The sequence below is a fragment of the Phoca vitulina genome, unplaced genomic scaffold, assembly GCF_004348235.1.
Source record: "Phoca vitulina isolate PV1807 unplaced genomic scaffold, GSC_HSeal_1.0 scaffold9, whole genome shotgun sequence".
Lineage (NCBI taxonomy): Eukaryota > Metazoa > Chordata > Mammalia > Carnivora > Phocidae > Phoca > Phoca vitulina.
Window position 1 is genome coordinate 15,319,839 of NW_022589712.1, and position 16,885 is coordinate 15,336,723.

The 16,885-nt window shown below is 39.6% G+C and overlaps 1 protein-coding gene and 1 non-coding gene across 3 annotated transcripts in view; both read left to right on the forward strand.

Moving 5' to 3' along the window:
• RMND1 (required for meiotic nuclear division 1 homolog) overlaps positions 1-16,885 on the forward strand; it is a 41,260-nt gene that overhangs the window by 8,837 nt on the left and 15,538 nt on the right. For both annotated transcript variants that reach the window (XM_032407651.1, XM_032407650.1), the window contains 8 exons: positions 2,305-2,413; positions 4,427-4,502; positions 8,674-8,713; positions 9,517-9,617; positions 12,045-12,151; positions 13,047-13,111; positions 13,833-13,909; positions 16,328-16,448. In XM_032407651.1, the coding sequence (XP_032263542.1) occupies positions 2,311-2,413; positions 4,427-4,502; positions 8,674-8,713; positions 9,517-9,617; positions 12,045-12,151; positions 13,047-13,111; positions 13,833-13,909; positions 16,328-16,448 (690 nt within the window). In that variant the 5' untranslated portion in view covers positions 2,305-2,310. The remainder of the gene's footprint in view (positions 1-2,304; positions 2,414-4,426; positions 4,503-8,673; positions 8,714-9,516; positions 9,618-12,044; positions 12,152-13,046; positions 13,112-13,832; positions 13,910-16,327; positions 16,449-16,885) is intronic.
• LOC116634833 lies at positions 9,333-9,470 on the forward strand. Its single transcript, XR_004300058.1, has one exon. It is a non-coding gene; the product is annotated as a U4 spliceosomal RNA (small nuclear RNA).

A 16,885-nucleotide genomic window follows, 5' to 3' on the forward strand; every position in this document is an offset into this window, starting at 1 on the left:
AGTCGGACGCTTAACCAACTGAGCCACCCAGGCACCCCTCTCCTCATCTCTTATCTTTTTTGTGCTTCCTACTCTTCTCCATCCGGCCCAGACTAAGCATGTCAACTGTAGTAATCACAGAAATAATTCTCACATCCAAACTAATATACTGTGATTTTGCTTGGCAAGCTTCAGTAAATTTGTTGGGTCTCCTGCAGACCGGAGCCTGCCCACTGTGGCCATACCTGATGCCCGTTACCAGGATTCCTCTCTTTCATCCAGCTTATTCACATGTCCTGTCAGCTCTTTCTAACTCCATGGACCCTTAAAAGAACAGATAGTGCTAGCATTCTAAACCTTTTTTTTTTTTTAAAGATTTTATTTATTTATTCATGAGAGACAGAGACTGAGAGAGAGGCAGAGGGAGAAGCAGGCTCCCAAGGAGCAGGGAGCCCGATGCAGGACTCGATCCCAGGACCCTGAGATCACGACCTGAGCCGAAGGCAGACGCCCAACCATCTGAGCCACCTAGGCGCCCAGTGCTAGCATTCTAAATCTTAAGCACGTAATTGATTCCTCTGTAACTATACTATCTGTACTCTGGCTGTATGGATCCATATGATTTGTACATCAGCATGTTCTTACCTTCAGAGTGACTCTGGGAATCAGCTTGTCAGATACCTACCTGCAAAAGGTGTCCTGCATTCATTTATCCTCACATTCAACAGCAATTGCTGTTGGTCTGACTTTCCTTTTTTTTTTTCTTTTCTAATTAAGTTAAAATCATTTTGCTGATGAATGGATATTGGATTGATTTTAGGTTTTTCAGTTTGTGTGTATCCTCAGGTCCTCTGTTTATTCCTCTGCTACTTTTTAAACCACACATTAAAACGGCATAACCGATTTAAGGAAAAGGCAAAGCAGAGTTAGGCCAATTCCTGAGATAGGGCCAGGAGTTAGATAACAAATGTGGGAGAGGGGAAGGAATTAATATATAATATACGACTTTTCTGAAACTTTGTACTAGGAATGTAACAGAAAGGGAAAGGGCTTAGTGTTGAGATGAGTAACTCCTAGGAGTAAATTTTGATTCAGTGACTCATAAAGCTCTTTTAACTGGTGGTGGGCCAAAGCAGCATATGTATCAAATAAGCATAGAATGACCCACGTTCTGATTGGAAATATAAATTATGAACATATGAAAATTCGGATGTAAATTACTTGATAAACTTTTTCACCTCTCATAAACTTTCATGGTTTAAGCATACCCGTACATGCAATAGTAATAATTATAATCTCACAAATATTGACCATTTGTGCTAGCCATGATTCTGAGCAATTGACATTCATCTGCTTGTTTAAACTTCACAACAATCCTATAAGGTATTTTGTCCTTCTGATTTTTTTCTTAAAAACCATTCAGATTCTGCACTGAACTCATGAAGCCTTTGCCAGTAGCTTTGAACTCAATGGACTTCATCCCCTAGTAAGAAATATATTTTACATCATATGAACTTAGACATGTGTAAGTGACCAAAAAAAACTTCATGAAATAACATTTACCTGTACTGTGAATGATGTACTATAATATTTTCTATTTTGTTGTATTTAATTCTTTCTAAAAGCTGGTTTGGGCCAAGTAAATCGGTAGCAGGCCTCACTGATGGGTTGTGACTGACAGTGTGACAAAAGCACTGTGCTGTGCCGTGTCCCTTACTGTCTGTGTGCTGCGCACACACACGCACACACAGCCCAGATGGACACGTGTGTACACAGACGAGACTCCATGCACGAGCGAAACCCAGACACATCCTCAGATAAAGGCAACTTTTTGTTGAGTAGTAACCGGAGTAAAAGTTCTGTACTTCCTTTGTAGGTTTAAAGTAATCTCTGCGGTACAGGGCTAGTGACATATTATCAAATGGCCTCAAATAGTAATGTTGCTGTGAAAAAGTCATGGAAACGCAGGTTTGGAGAGACTGTAAATATCATTCCACCCAGGGCCATATGATGCCTTAATCCTCTCCGTATCTTTTGTTCGATCTGCGCTTGCAACACCACACTCGGAGAGCAGCTCTCTTTTCTGGACAGCCCATTACATCTTTTTGGTGGCTGGTAGGAGAAAGTCCTTTCACAGATTGGGCTGAAATCCATCTCCCTGTTCCTTCTTTCTCTTCACCCTTATCATATCCCTTGTATGAATCTTTGAGACGTTTAATGAAAACTCTCAAGAGCTTGCTTTGCAATATGGAGTCCTGGAAGGTGATAGCCGTCAGACATTTTAACCTCTTGGTAACCCATGTCATGCTAATCTCGCCAAAACAGGACCTGATGCACTGCACAGCGTTTGCAACTGCAGATGAATATCATCTCGGGACTCTCTCTCAGGATCTGGCCTCCTATGGATATGTTGAAGTAACAAGCTTGCCTAGAGGTACATCTTCTTGAACCTGGGGCCAGTATGGTAAAATATATTAGAAAAGAATTTTCCTGTGATATGCCTTAAATATGCATTTGTTTACCTTCCATTTTCTACTTAAAAGATTATATCAGGGGCACCTGGGTGGCACACTTGGTTAAGCATCCAGCTCTTGGTTTCTGCTCAGGTCATGATCAGGGTCGTGAGATCGAGCCCCGTATTGCACTCCGTGCTCAATGGGGAGTCTGCTTGGGACTCTCTCCCTCTCCCTCTGTACCCCCCCACCCACCGCACGCTCTCATGTGTGTGCTCTCTCTCTAAAATCAATCTTTAAAAAAAAATAAAGGATTGTATCACAAAAATGATGTTGAGTCTTCTTATACAAATGGCAAAGATAAGAAATTAAAATGTATTTACAGAGAACTTAGCTCTCAGATTAAAATCAGTATGGTTTATTAAGCTTTATTTGTAGGATCACTGTGACTTGGGATGATCAAAGGCTGTGACACTTCATTTCTGTTGCATTGAAAAGTTGTTTTAGTGTTATAGAAGAACCATGCAATTAATAGAAATGCAGGGAGAGCCTTTTTAGAAAAATTTACCAGTACAATCCAATACTTTAAAACTAACAAAATTAACGAAAAGAGAAATATAAGGAATGTCGAAAAAGAGAATTAAAATAAACTTAACAGGATTTTAGGATAGTATCAGGAAGGAGTCTTGAAAAAAATAGCCTATTTTATATTAAAGACTAGGTAACTTGGAACACTGTGATGGAGATTCATGAATTTACCACAAAGTAGCAAAAATAGCAGGTTGAAAACCTCCGTGCTACATAGAAAATTTTTCAGAGAGTCATTGACCCCATAAGAAACACTTGAAATGTCATTGTGCTCTTTCAGCTTTGGTGATCGGAACAGACTCTTTGTGCTATTTGATGGTAGAAACAAGCATAATTGACTGAGAAAAACAGAGCTATGTCCAGAACCATGAAGATAATAAATTTTCCAGGTGTATCCTTGACTGATTTCAAAGGCTGTCAGCAGGGTGACCCTGTGCATTACAGCCTGGCTAGCTTCTAGTGCCAGGCCCGCTGCCCTGGGTCTTTTCCATGTCATTTATGTTGCTCTTGGCTGCGTAGGTGAACTTTGCTCTCTGTAGGATGTCGTGCTTAGGGAAGTTAGAGCTCACCCCAAAAAGGTAGTGTAGGATTTGGTTTTTATCTGAACGCCCCATTCCCCAGCCTCTACTAGGAACTCTGAAATTTTGTTGGTCCTAATTTTAGGTTTAGGTAATTTTAGGTTTTGCATATTAACATTAATATATTTGTTAGTTGACATATTCGTGTATATTTATAATTTATGTTACAGAATATTTTATACTTACAACAAATATTCACTATGCTAATATATAAAGCAACTACTTACTGATGAATATATGTATATTAATATATATTTAATAATATGTAAAAGGTTACAAATATTTAAATAGTTATAGGTGACTACAGTGTTGTTTCTCATGAATAGCTTTGAACTCAGATATGTTTTGAAATGGTCAATATCTTTGTTTCTGTATATTTTCTGTTGTCTCACACTATATATAATATAAAATTCATCAAAATGAAAACTTTGAGAATATTAAAATTATGTTAGCAAAATGATATTTAAAGGAAGAGAATTTTGTAGAGAGTTTAATTCTTGAATCTTAGTTATATTAAAACTAAGACTTTAATCATCATTAACTGGACTAGTGATTACTGAATGAAAATGGGTGTCAGTGAGTGGTTTTAAGTAGTACTAATAATAGTGTCACAGGTGTTCCAGTGTTTTATGAAAGTACTTTCTTATAGTCGTTTCATTTTCATATGTTAAATGCTTTCAGAAACCTAAAAACGGACAGAATGTTACAGAGCACTTAATGGTATATGAAGGAATGATCATAAGGATTTTATTAAAAGCTCATAGGTGACTTGTAAACCTGGAGTCACTTTATGATGGTAGCTTTTCATGCCTTTATTTTAAATCACAGATGCAGCAAATATTTTGGTGATGGGTGTGGAACACTCTGCTAAAGAAGGTGATCCTGGAACAATATTCTTCTTCAGGTAAGACAAGAGAGCAACCCTACTGGGAAATGGGACTGTGGTCAGATAATGTGGTCTTTTTTTTTTTTCTCTCTCCAAGGGGTAGAACCACAGATGGTTTATTTTTATCTTTCTGCATTTTGCACCTTTTCTACATTGTAATTTTTTTCTTTCTCAAATTTTTATTTAAATTCTAACTAATAACATATAGTGTGATATTGGTTTTAGGAATAGAATTTGGTGATTCCTCACTTATATATATATAACACCCAGTGCTCATCATAACAAGTGCCCTCCTTAATACACATCACCCGTCTAGTCCATCCCCTCACCCACCTCCCATCAACCCTCTGTTTGTTCTCTATTGTTAAGAGTCGCATATGGTTTGTTTCCATCTCTCTCTCTTTTCCCTCCCTTCCCATATGTTCATCTGTTTTGTTTCTTAAATTCCACATGTGAGTGAGATCATACAGTATTTGTCTTTCTTTGACTGACTTATTTCACTTAGCGTAATGCTCCATCCACGTCGATGCAAATGGCAAGATTTCATTCTTTTGATGGCTGAGTAATATTCCATTCTATATATACACCACTTCTTCTTTATCCATTCATCTGTTGATGGACCTCTGGGCTCTTTCCATAGTTTGGCTATTATTGATACTGCTGTTATATGTATCGGGGTGCATGTGGCCCTTCGGATCTGTATTTTTGTGTCCTTTGGGTAAATACCTAGTAATGCAGTTGCTGGATCATAGGGTAGTTCTGTTCTCAACTTTTTGAGAAAACTTTATACAGTTTTCCAGAGTGACTATGCCAGTTTGAATTCCCACCAACAAGATGGTTCCCCTTTCTCCGCATCCTCGCCAACATCTGTTGTTTTATGTGTTGCTAATTTTATCCATTCTGACACGTGTGAGGTGGTATCTCATCATGATTTTGATTTGTATTTCTCTGATGCTGAGTGATGTTGAGCATCCTTTCATGTGCCTGTTAGCCATCTGTGTGTGTTCTTTGGAGAAGTGTCTTTTCATGTCTTCTGCCCATTTCTTAACCGGAATTATTTGTTTTTTGGGTGTTGAGTTTGGTAAGTTTTTCATAGATTTTGGATACTAACCCTTTATCTGATACGTCATTTGCAGATATCTTCTCCCATTCCATAGGCTGCCTTTCAGTTTTGTTGATTGTTCCTTCACTGTGCAGAAGCTTTTTATCTTGATGAAGTCCCACTGGTTCTTTTTTGCTTTTGTTGCCCTTGCCTCCAGTGATATGTCTAGTAAGAAATTACTACAGCCTAAGTCAAAGAGGTTGCTGCCTGTGTTCTCCTCTAGGATTTTGATGGTTTCCTGTCTCACATTTAGGTCTTCCACCCATTTTGAATTTATTTATGTGTATGGTGTAAGAAAGTGGTCCAGTTCCATTCTTCTGCATGTTGCTGTCTAGATAACATGTTCCTTAAACTTGAAGGTGTACCTCCTCCCTTAATAGTAAATATGTCCAAAGTTTACTTATGATTTAAATTTCTCCTTTGATTCTTATTTGATCTAGGAGACTTTGTCAGTTTTAGGAATTTTCTGGTAAATCCTGATAAAACAAATAATTTTTAAAATAAATAATTTTTCCATGGCTTGCCTTTATTTATAAATCTGGATTTTTGTTTCCTGAGAGTATGTAAAGCAGCCTATTTTCCATTCATCTTCAGGGCTCCCTACCAGATTCATGCTACCACCCTGCTGTCTTTTCTTCCTTTTTTTCTCCTTTTGTAACTCTTTTGCTTTAGTTTTAGACCACCTTACCTCTCCAGAGACATCAGACTGGAACCCTGAGTCACATATACTTACTCCTTTTCGTTAAAGGTTGTTTTAACACCAAATACTCCCAAGTGGCTGAGTGAGAATGGTTATGATAATAGAAACCACTTAAAATAATTTCATCTTGTCCTCACAGCTCTTGAGGAGCCCTATTATTCCCATTTTGCAGCTGGGGAAACTCAGGGTGAGAGAGATTAAGGGAATTGCCCACAGTCGTGGGATTGTTCTATGACAGAGCAGAAACACACGGAGTGTCTGTAAGAACCCAAACTTTGATAAGATCTTTGTGATAACAGTGCTTATGGTTGATGATAACTGGAAGCTGCAGCTTGGTTCCTGTCAATGCCTTACCTTCCTTTTGACATAACTTTGGAGATAATCAAGAGTTCAACACGTGGCCCAAGTAGAATAGTGCCCTCTTTGGATTTGAGGAATTTGGATTTCCGAGGGCCTTTAGATGAACACCATCCAGTAGAAATACAATGCATGCCTCATATGTAATAATACATATTCTAGTAGCCACATTTTTAAAAGTTAAAAAAAAAGGTTTAATTTTATTTTATTTTATTTATTTTTTTTTTTTTTAAAGATTTTTTATTTATTTATTTGAGAGAGAGAGAATGAGAGAGAGCAAGCACATGAGAGGGGGGAGGGTCAGAGGGAGAAGCAGACTCCCTGCCGAGCAGGGAGCCCGATGCGGGACTCGATCCAGGGACTCCAGGATCATGACCTGAGCCGAAGGCAGTCGCTTAACCAACTGAGCCACCCAGGCGCCCCAAAAAAAGGTTTAATTTTAAACACCAATAATATATGTCGCCTGAAATGAATTTCAATAATGTGTTTTATTTAACCCAACATATCCACAATGCTATCATTTCAACATTCAATCAGTCAGTAATTAATTGGATTTTTCCACTGTTCTTTTCACACTGAGTCTTTGAAACTCGCTGCGTGGTTTCCATTGCCAGCATCCCTCGGCGTGGACTGGGCACATTTCAAGGGCTCCGTAGCCCACATGGCCTCCGAGTGCCACGCCGCAAAGCCCACCTTCCTGAAAGGAGAGGGGCATGACCCCAAGACCTCCCATCTGCCCACAAGTGATACTCTGAAGGAATACCCCTCTTGCTGTGGCTTTCGATACTAATCCCATCCACCTCCTAGACCCTCCACGGGTGGGTTACCACAGCCAGCTGCCTGGTCCCCCTGCCTCTCTTCTCACCCGCTGCCAGTCTCTTTCCCTGTCACAGACAGCAGCAGTGTTCAGCGGGCGCTTCTGATCCCTACACTCTCCTGCTTAAAATTCCGTGGAACTTGACCCAACTCCTTGTCCCTGCCTCTGGCCTGATCGCCTACTGCTTGCTCACATCCACAGCCTTGCAGACAACTAGCTGTCTATTCCGAGATGCAGCCGTGCTCCCTCACACCTTCTCTCTGAGCCCAGGGCGTTCCCTCTACCCTGTTGCCACCTCCTGTTTTCTCCTTTGGCTTAGCCCTACGTGGGAACGGGGCCTCCTGCGGACATCCTAGAGGACATTCTGCGTAACTCTCCAAGCACTCACCACTCTACCCGCAATTGGAGGTCTGTCTGTCAGTCTTTTCTAAATCAGGAGTTCCTCCAGGATAGGAACTAGGCCATACTCACCTTTGTATCCCATGCAAAGTGCTGACCCACACATATGCTAATAAGCACCGTGCTTAAGAAAGGTTTGAATGATGGGGACCACCGAATTTTTACCTTTCCTTCCTCCAGTGCAATAACCCAGAGCCGTAACTTCTCTCTCTCTCTCTCTGTTTTTTTTGTTTTGTTTTGTTTTGTTTCTAATTTGCCACCAAAAAAAAAGCTCAGCATGTCAAACATGTCATTCAGAGGCCTCCTCTGTCTTCATCGTACTGCTCCAAGCACTGTAAGGATGGGCGGCATTATTCCATGGGTGCTTTTAGCCGTCTTTGGCTTTAATTTATCTCCGTCTCTTTATTCCACAACTATTAAAAGCATGATCCTTTATTCTTTTCCTATAGCAGAATCTGCCTAATGAGAGCTAAGACGGGTCCCAAAATTTTCCTTATTCTGTACATCAGAATTGAACCAGGTATGAAACAGTCTAGATACGTGAAGTTATATAGTATTACAATTATATTTATTCTGCAAGCCATGTGAGAAATCGTGAATTTGGGGGAGCTCAGGTTTTATCAAGAGTTCAATAATAGCTCTTGTTTTAGCAACTCCATCTAGGAACCATAATGGCAAATAAGTAATAAATCACATTTTAAAAAATTGCCTTCTGGATATATTCTAGAAGTTACCTAAGCATGACTTTATGTATAGCCCTAAAGAATATACTTCCAGCATTAACTTAGTTGGTTCTTTTATTCTTTTAAATCAGAGAAGGAGCTGCTGTGTTCTGGAATGTGAAAGACAAAACTGTAAGTATACATAAAGTATAAACGTGTAAAAATTTAGTTTTCTGAGAAAAAAAGTATTAATTATCACTCAATAATCTGAGCCACTAGAAGATAAATTAACAGATAATCCACAACTTACTTGCTCTGTATTATGTGATATTTATCCTAGCACTCCTGTCTTCTAAAATGATTGTATTTTGGGGCACCTGCGTGGCTCAGTCAGTTAAGCATCTGCCTTGCTCAGGTCAGGATCCTGGAGTTCCAGGATCCGTGCTCAGCAGGGAGTCTGCTTCTCCCTCCCCCTGTGCCCTCCCCACCACTTGTGTGCTTGCATGCGTGTGCACTCTCTCTCTCTCAAATAAATAAAAAAAAAGAATTCAGGAGAACAGAGAGAAATTGTCACTTTTTATACCTTGATATCATTTAAATTTTTACAGTTTTGTAACTTACATATTTTTTTAAAAGATTTAAAGGCTACAAACCATAATGTTACTAGTTGGTTTTCTTTGGGTTGTGGAATAGGATAATTTTATTTTCTTCTTTATGCTAATCTGTGTTTTCTAAATATAAAAACTATATATTCTCCTGGTGAGTTTAATATCACAAAGAATTTGCCTTTTCCTTAAAAACTAAACAAAAGAGCTTTGCACAGTGACAGGATCGTAGCCAGTGAGGTTTCTCCGAGGCACGAGTATTGCTAATTTAAAACTAAGCAGGAGAAACGTCCTCAAATGTAATGAAAAATGTTACAAGCGTTAACCCTGTACCATAGTTCTATACTGAGAGAGTCCGTATAATTCTGGGTTTTCTTCCTTCTCTTCTAGATGAAGCATGTGATGCAAGTCTTAGAAAAGCATGAAATCCAGCCCTACGAAATCGCCCTGGTGCACTGGGAAAATGAAGAGCTTAACTACGTAAAAACAGAGTAAGCAGCATTTTATCAAGTTTACAAAAAGGGCATCAAGCAGTGGAGGCGGTAAACAGCTTATGCACCTGGAGACTAATTTTAAGACAAAAGTTATTGGTACAAATCTAAAGCCTAAACAATATAATAAATATTAGTAGGTAAACATAATTATTTCAACTTGTCAGGGTACCCATAAATTAAAATAAATAGATAGTATAACCCCAAAATGCTAAGTGTCCTAAGGAGCCTGAATCAGTAAAATGATCTGCCTTCATCAGAATGAACCTAGCAAGTTACTCTAGTAAAGGTTTCTCATAAGTAAGTCCATTTTTCCCCTGTTGATTTTGAGTATGGGTGAGGGTGTGATCTAGGAGAACCACTCGTAGAAGTGAGGGTGCCTGCAGGAAGTGGGGGCCTTACATAGCATTCCCAGGGAAGGTGTGTGGGTGGGCAGCATCCCAGCTGGTTTTCTTGTCTCAGCAAGCAGGGGAAAATGAAGAGAGGTGGCAGTGCGAACAGGATAGAAAGGCCTTTTTCCTTGGGGAGTTACCTGTCTAGTGGAATGCAGAAAAAGAATGGTTTGTATTCAAGGAAGTGATGAAAGCAGAGCTTTAGGAGAATTTGGAAGTGACAGCAGCTGTAGAAAGACAAGGTGGGGTCAGAGCTAAGTAATAACAGGCAACAGAGGTAAACTACTTGTCCTGGGCCAGGCACTGTCCTAGGTGCTCTCCAGGCAGCCTTTCATTTAGTCCTGACAAAAAGCCCTACAAATGGCGTGAACCAGCTTTCGAGCAAGGTTCGGAGATGTGTCGTCCTCCCTAAGGGCACCTGACCAGTGAGTGAGGGCCTGGGCCCAGAGTGGATGCACTTGAAAGTGAGGATGTGAACCTGAGAGACACAACAGAGGAAGAGCTAATAGAATATTATTAATTTTCGGGGCGCCTGGGTGGCTCAGTCTGTTGAGCGGCTGCCTTCGGCTCAGGTCATGATCCCAGGGTCCTGGTATCGAGCCCCACATCAGGCTCCCTGCTCTGCAGGAAGCCTGCTTCTCCCTCTCTCTCCCTCTGCTTGTGCTCTCTCTGCCAAATAAATAAAATCTTAAAAAAAAAAATATCTATGGAATGGGGCACCTGGGTGGCTCAGGTCATGATCCCAGAGTCCTGGGATCGAGCCCCGTATGGAGCCCCGTATCAATCCCCATATCGAGCCCTGTATTGGGCTCCCTACTCAGCAGGACGTCTGCTTCTCCCTCTCCCACTCCCCCTGCTTGTGTTCCTGCTCTTGCTAACTCTCTCTGTCAAATAAATAAATAAAATCTTAAAAAAAAAAAAAGAAAAAGAAATGGGTCCTATAACCAAACTATGAGAATTTCTGCTCTATTAAAAAAAAAAAAAATTTTATTAATTTTCTTATTAAGCACTTGGCCTTGTGGTTATGCTTCCCATGAACTTCCCTTCTGTGCTCTGTTTCCAGATCAGACTGTTCCAAGGCACCCACAGACACGCACGCACGCACGCTCATTATCTTACACTCTGTGGAGGAGTAAAGTGCCCAATTGGGGTCTCTTTGGACCCCAGAGCCCATGTTTGGTTTCACCAGAAAGCCCATCACAGCGCCACCGCTATGGCTGTTCCATGAGTCCTGCCGGGGGTCCCAGCTGTTGGCTGCCTCAGGCGACTCTGTGGTGTTGGCCAGGCTCCTTCATTAAAGCATCCTGTCACCTCTGCTCTGTCTTGTCTTTTCTTTTTCCTTCCGCCTGAGGTTGTCAGCACATTCTGCCTCACTGCCTCCCATTGGGTCCACCGCTTTGCCCATCTCTTGCCTCACATCTTCTGTGACGGTTTACCCTATATGTTTCCTATTTGCCTGTGACATTTATGTTCCCAAGTTCCCGCCCTTTCCCTGTCTCCCAGTCCTCCCAAAGCCCTCACACGTGCCCTCGCTGTTTCACCACTTCCCCACCTCCCTCCCCGCTCCCACCGTGTCAGTGTGACTTTGGATATCTAGACACTGTGTAGATAGCTTTATATTCAGCATTTGATCCGTTAGCAATTTATTGTGGTCATTTTTCCTTTCTACGAAATATCAAAACACGCCTGTTCATTTTTGCTGTGTGGATTTCCTATAAATGAACCATTCTCCTATTGAACATTTAGTTTCTTTCCTGATTTTTTACTGTTAAACATTTGACCATAAAAAAGTTTTCCTACACAGATCTTTCTTTGTGTCTTTGATTATTTCCTTAGGATAAATTCCTAAAAGTGGAAGTACTCAGATCAAAGGGTATAAGAACATTTATAAGACTCGGTACAAATTGCCAAAATGACCTTTAGAAAGAGTGTAAGGTGACTACTTATATAAATATATAAAAGAAAAAAATTTTTTAAAGAAAAAATAAAGTACTTTTTAAGATTTAGAAGATAGTTTTTTTTTTCCTTTTCACAGGGGACAGTCGAAACTTCACAGAGGGGAAATCAGATTAAATTCAGAGCTGGATATAGATGACGCCATTCTAGAGAAATTTGCTTTCTCGAATGCTCTTTGCCTTTCAGGTAAGTTAATGCTACTTATCAGAGAAAAGTGTTACATAGTTTTCATTTCATCGGGGAAGTTTAAGCATTCAGTAAAGATTTAGGCATGTTTTCACAGATTACTCAGCAAAGCCTTAACATTTCTTTTCTTTCCAAGAGAAAAAAACATACAGAGAATAAAGTAGAGTTGTCTGTGCTGAAACTATTCATTCTTTATTAACTGTATGGATAAAGCTTACCCTCTCCAAAAATATTTTTTGTACTATCGTTATCCCCTTTGTTTTCCTCTCCTCTTCTGTGTGGTGGTGGCTCTCGGGTTGTCTCTAATCCAGGCAGAGAAAGCCCAGTGTGACTGGGCGCAGGCCTCTGGGGAGAAGCGCACACCGGTTCCTCCCAGCGATGGGTCAGAGATCCATGCACTGAATAAAACTGCAGACGTTCTCTAAGAATTGTATGGCCCTCTCCTACACTCAGCTGCGGCTGACGTGGCCTTATCCACACCACTCCAGGAGGCTTCGGGGACTCGTGAGCTTTACACACAGCCCTGAGGAGAGTAAGGAGTAGGAGGGAAGGCGGGGAAGGCCTGGTTCCTGCCCTGTCCACAGAGCCACACTTCCCTTCAGGGTGTACCTTATCCTCTCTGGGTTTCTGAGATGCAGCATCAGAAAATCAGGAATTCTACCAAATAGTGCTTTGGTCTGCCAGCAGGGCTTCCTCCCTCTTTTTCACTTTAGTGCTGTCCTTGATAATGATAATGAACTATTCTTAAGTTACACTTGCACATTGTTAGCACATTTGCTTCTTAAACTCTTGTTGAAATGGTGGTGAAGGTACCGGGCAATTAATTATGCATTCTGTGTAAACATGAATATGATGATGAAAAAATGTTCCATTGTTATTCATTTTCTTCCCCCAGTGAAACTGGCTATTTGGGAGGCATCACTGGATAAATTTGTTGAGTCTATTCAGTCAATTCCAGAGGTAATTATACCAATTTTATGCTTGTTTTCAAGGATTGATTTCTATTTGGGAAAAATACTATTTTCCCACCCTAACAATATACTTAGGAGTGCAATAAAGTAGTAATAAATGCTAGAAAAGCTACACTGAATTTAAGCAAAAACAGAACATTCATTATATCTAAAATTAAAAATTTTAGATATATATATTTTTTTACTTTTGAAAACTTAGAATTCTAATTACTTTCTTCTGGTGGTGTAATATTTTTAACATAACTATCTTTTTTTAAAAAGTGAGCTATTTCCTCTCTAAGGAAGAGGATTATGACCAGTCTTCTTGATTGAAAAGTATTTTGCTGAATTATGAGACAAATAGTGGCTTGAAAAGTACATATTAAGTTATATCAGAATACACCAAAACTCAGGTTTACTGTAATTTTGTTTGTTTTTACTGTGAAAGAATGACGGAGTTATACTTGGGAAAAGAGGCCCTGCTTTTTCAGTAAGAGATTAGGAATGTAGATCCTAGAAAATGCTCTTGAGAAGGGAAATGGAACAAGGGAATATACAATTTCTACCTAATAAGATGTTGAAATTTCAAAGAGAAATGACTGAGAGACATCAGCCAAGAGATGTATTTACATCTGCTCTAGAATGTGCTTCATATGGTCCTGTCACTTGTTGGAGATATGTTTGTATGGACGTATGTATGTATGTGTGTATTTTTTTTCCCTCCCAAATAGGCTTTAAAAGCTGGGAAGAAAGTGAAACTATCTCATGAAGAAGTTATGCAGAAAATGGGTGAACTCTTTGCCCTGAGGTAGAATTTTCTCTGTAAATAAAATTAATGTATGTGTGTAACAGTCTGAAGAAGACATTCCTGTATGTGTATAGTGAAAAGCAAGCGTGTGCCCTGATGGGAAGTGCACCCACTTTCACCTCACAGATGTTGAGCCGAGGGGGGCTCTTACCCATTAGAGGCACTTGGGCTGTACTAGGACTGCCCTGCAAGAAATTCTGCGTGCGCCCAGACATCACAATTAATCTACATTAAATCTATGTAAAGAAGCCCAGTAGATGTTCTTTGTGGGTAGAAAGATATATTCCAGAATTTGGGTAGTGGGAATTCTCAGTAAAAATATCTCATTGCATCTGGAGAATATAATGCTAAGCAAAATAAGCCAGTCAGAGAAAGACCAATACCATATGATTTCACTCGTATGTGGAATTTAAGAAACAAAACAAATGAAGAAAGGGAAAAGAGACGAACCAAAAAACAGACTCTTAACTATAGAGAACAGATGCAGATGGTTGGGGGGGGCGGTTGTAGAAATAGGAGAAGGGGATTAAGAGTACACTTACCATGACGAGCACTGAGCAATGTATCGAATTGATGAATCTCCATATCGTACACCTAGTATAACTAATATAACACTATAAACTACATTGGAATTAAAATAATATATATATTTTATATATATTGGAATTAATATATATATATATTAAAATAATATGTATATATTATTGCATGATATTGCTAAATAGAAGCAAGTGCTACAGAAACGTTCTGTACCGTGTGTCAACTCTGAGACACGCCGTAAGATGCCGCAGCTGTGACAGATGCAGCGACAATGCTTTTTTATCCCAGGATTAACCTCTTACACTGAAATAACTCCTTTAGCTTTATTGGGTGTGGATTCCGTCACATTCCCTCTAGGGCGTACAGAAAAGGAAAGCAAGAGGGAAGTTAGGGCAATGACAGCTAAGTCACAGCCGACCTGTAAGACCTCATCCGTTTTAAAGATGCCGTCCGTTCTCAGAGATGGGAAGGAACGGTGTCTTAAGACTGACGAAGGACATCAGTGCATCATTTTAAAGAAGTTTCTGAGAAGGTGTTCAGTTTATTCCATTTTTGCAATTTGCCCAGGATTTATGGGATGAAACATCCTGAATCTTGGCGTGCTTCTCACCATGCAGCATCGCTCAGTGTCTTGTCCCTCCAAGTACATGGCACGAGCTGCTAGGGATCGCCATAAAGAGTTTGAGAGTTGTTCCACATTCCCCTTAGGGATTGGCCTGGAGAGAAGTGGCCCAGGATTTCTTCACCTATGCGTTCCCCAGCTCATCTGAAGCCTTGAGCTCTCTAAGAATTGGGGTGGAGACAGTCTCTATCCTCTTTTGGTAATGCCAGCAGAATTTGATATGGCAGATGATAATCCTATCAAAACTCAGAAGTTAGGACTAAATATACGTAGGTTTGTGAACAGTTTCTATAGAGTCTTACTGTTCTTATCCTAAGTTTTCTTCTCTTTACCATAAGAGTGCTTGTGTGTTATTAAAAGGAACATGGTAAATCTATGAATAGGTACACGGCAAGTTACAACATTGGGTGAAAAATTAAGTCCAAAAAAAAAAAAAATTAAGTCCAAATTATGTATGGTATGATCCAATTTGTGTAAACAAACAAAAATGAATATTCATCTTTATCTCTCTGTATGCATACCACAACGTGGGTGTGCACACACACATGAATGTATGCATAGAACAGGTCTGGAAGGACACAATAAAGTGTTCATGGGGCCTAAAGGATTTGAGTTGTGTTTTAGGGTAAGAGGACCAACTACTGTTTCCTGAGTTCTTCTCTAGGGCTTTCTTTGTTATAGTGAACAACTATTTATATGTTACTTCTGTGCCTTAAATTTTCCTTTAAAAGAAAGCATAGGCCTCTTACGGAAAAAGGTAGAAATTAAGAATGTGTGTGTGTATGTGCTTGTCCAGTGTTTGCACAAACACTGGAAGAATAGAGAGTAAGCTTAACAGTGGTTCCGTGTCGTGGGTGGGAGAAAGGGGAAGATGGCAATAAGAATAGGAGTGAGATTTGTCAGTTTACCTTTTCTGTCTTTTTTATTTTTAAGGCATATGATTACCTATCCATCAAAAAATGTTGTATCTTGCAAAGTAAATGATAACAGAAAAAAGCTCAGAAATTGAAAGCAAAATGAGAGGGTTTTTTTTTTCTAACTACTTCATAAATAACATTAACGTTAAAGATTGAGTTAATTTGGTTGCAAATTTTGAAATTCTTATGTAAATCTTTTTATTTATATATTTCTCAGAAGTATTACAAAGGTCAGCATTAACAAATGTTTTCGTAAAGTACTTTGTAAAAATAAATAAAATAGAGACTGTGATTTTTAATTCAAGATAAAAAAGTTAAAATTTTTGTTTTTTTTTTAAGACACCGTATAAACTTGAGTTCAGACTTCTTGATCACTCCCGATTTCTACTGGGACAGAGAAAACCTGGAACAACTTTATGATAAAACTTGTCAGTTCCTTAGCATTACTCGTAGAGTTAAGGTATGTATTTTGCACTTTTACTGAGAAAGACACATCTCTGCTTATAATTTGTGTGACCATGTGAAAGAGTAAATGTGTTTAACTGGTTTTTGGAGAAATATCTTGTTTGACTTTGATTCAGATACCTGGATTTCCCCTTCCCCATCTCCTAGATACAGACAGTTTTCACTACATTTCTTTATTGCATCAAAGAATATTCTGATACTTGCTCTGCAGACTAGGTAAAAGTAGTGAGAGTTTAGAGGCCTGCTCTTCCTTCAGCAAGCTCTTGTCAAGCCTCAAGCAAGACTTGAACCCAAGAGTTCATGGGTCCCAGGACTGTGATCGTGGCAGCGAGAATAGAAATGAATTCAAGAAAGAATCCTCTAAGACAAATCAAGCAATTGGCTCATGGGAGGCCAGGGACAGGGAAGAGTCAAGGATGACTGATGTTTGCC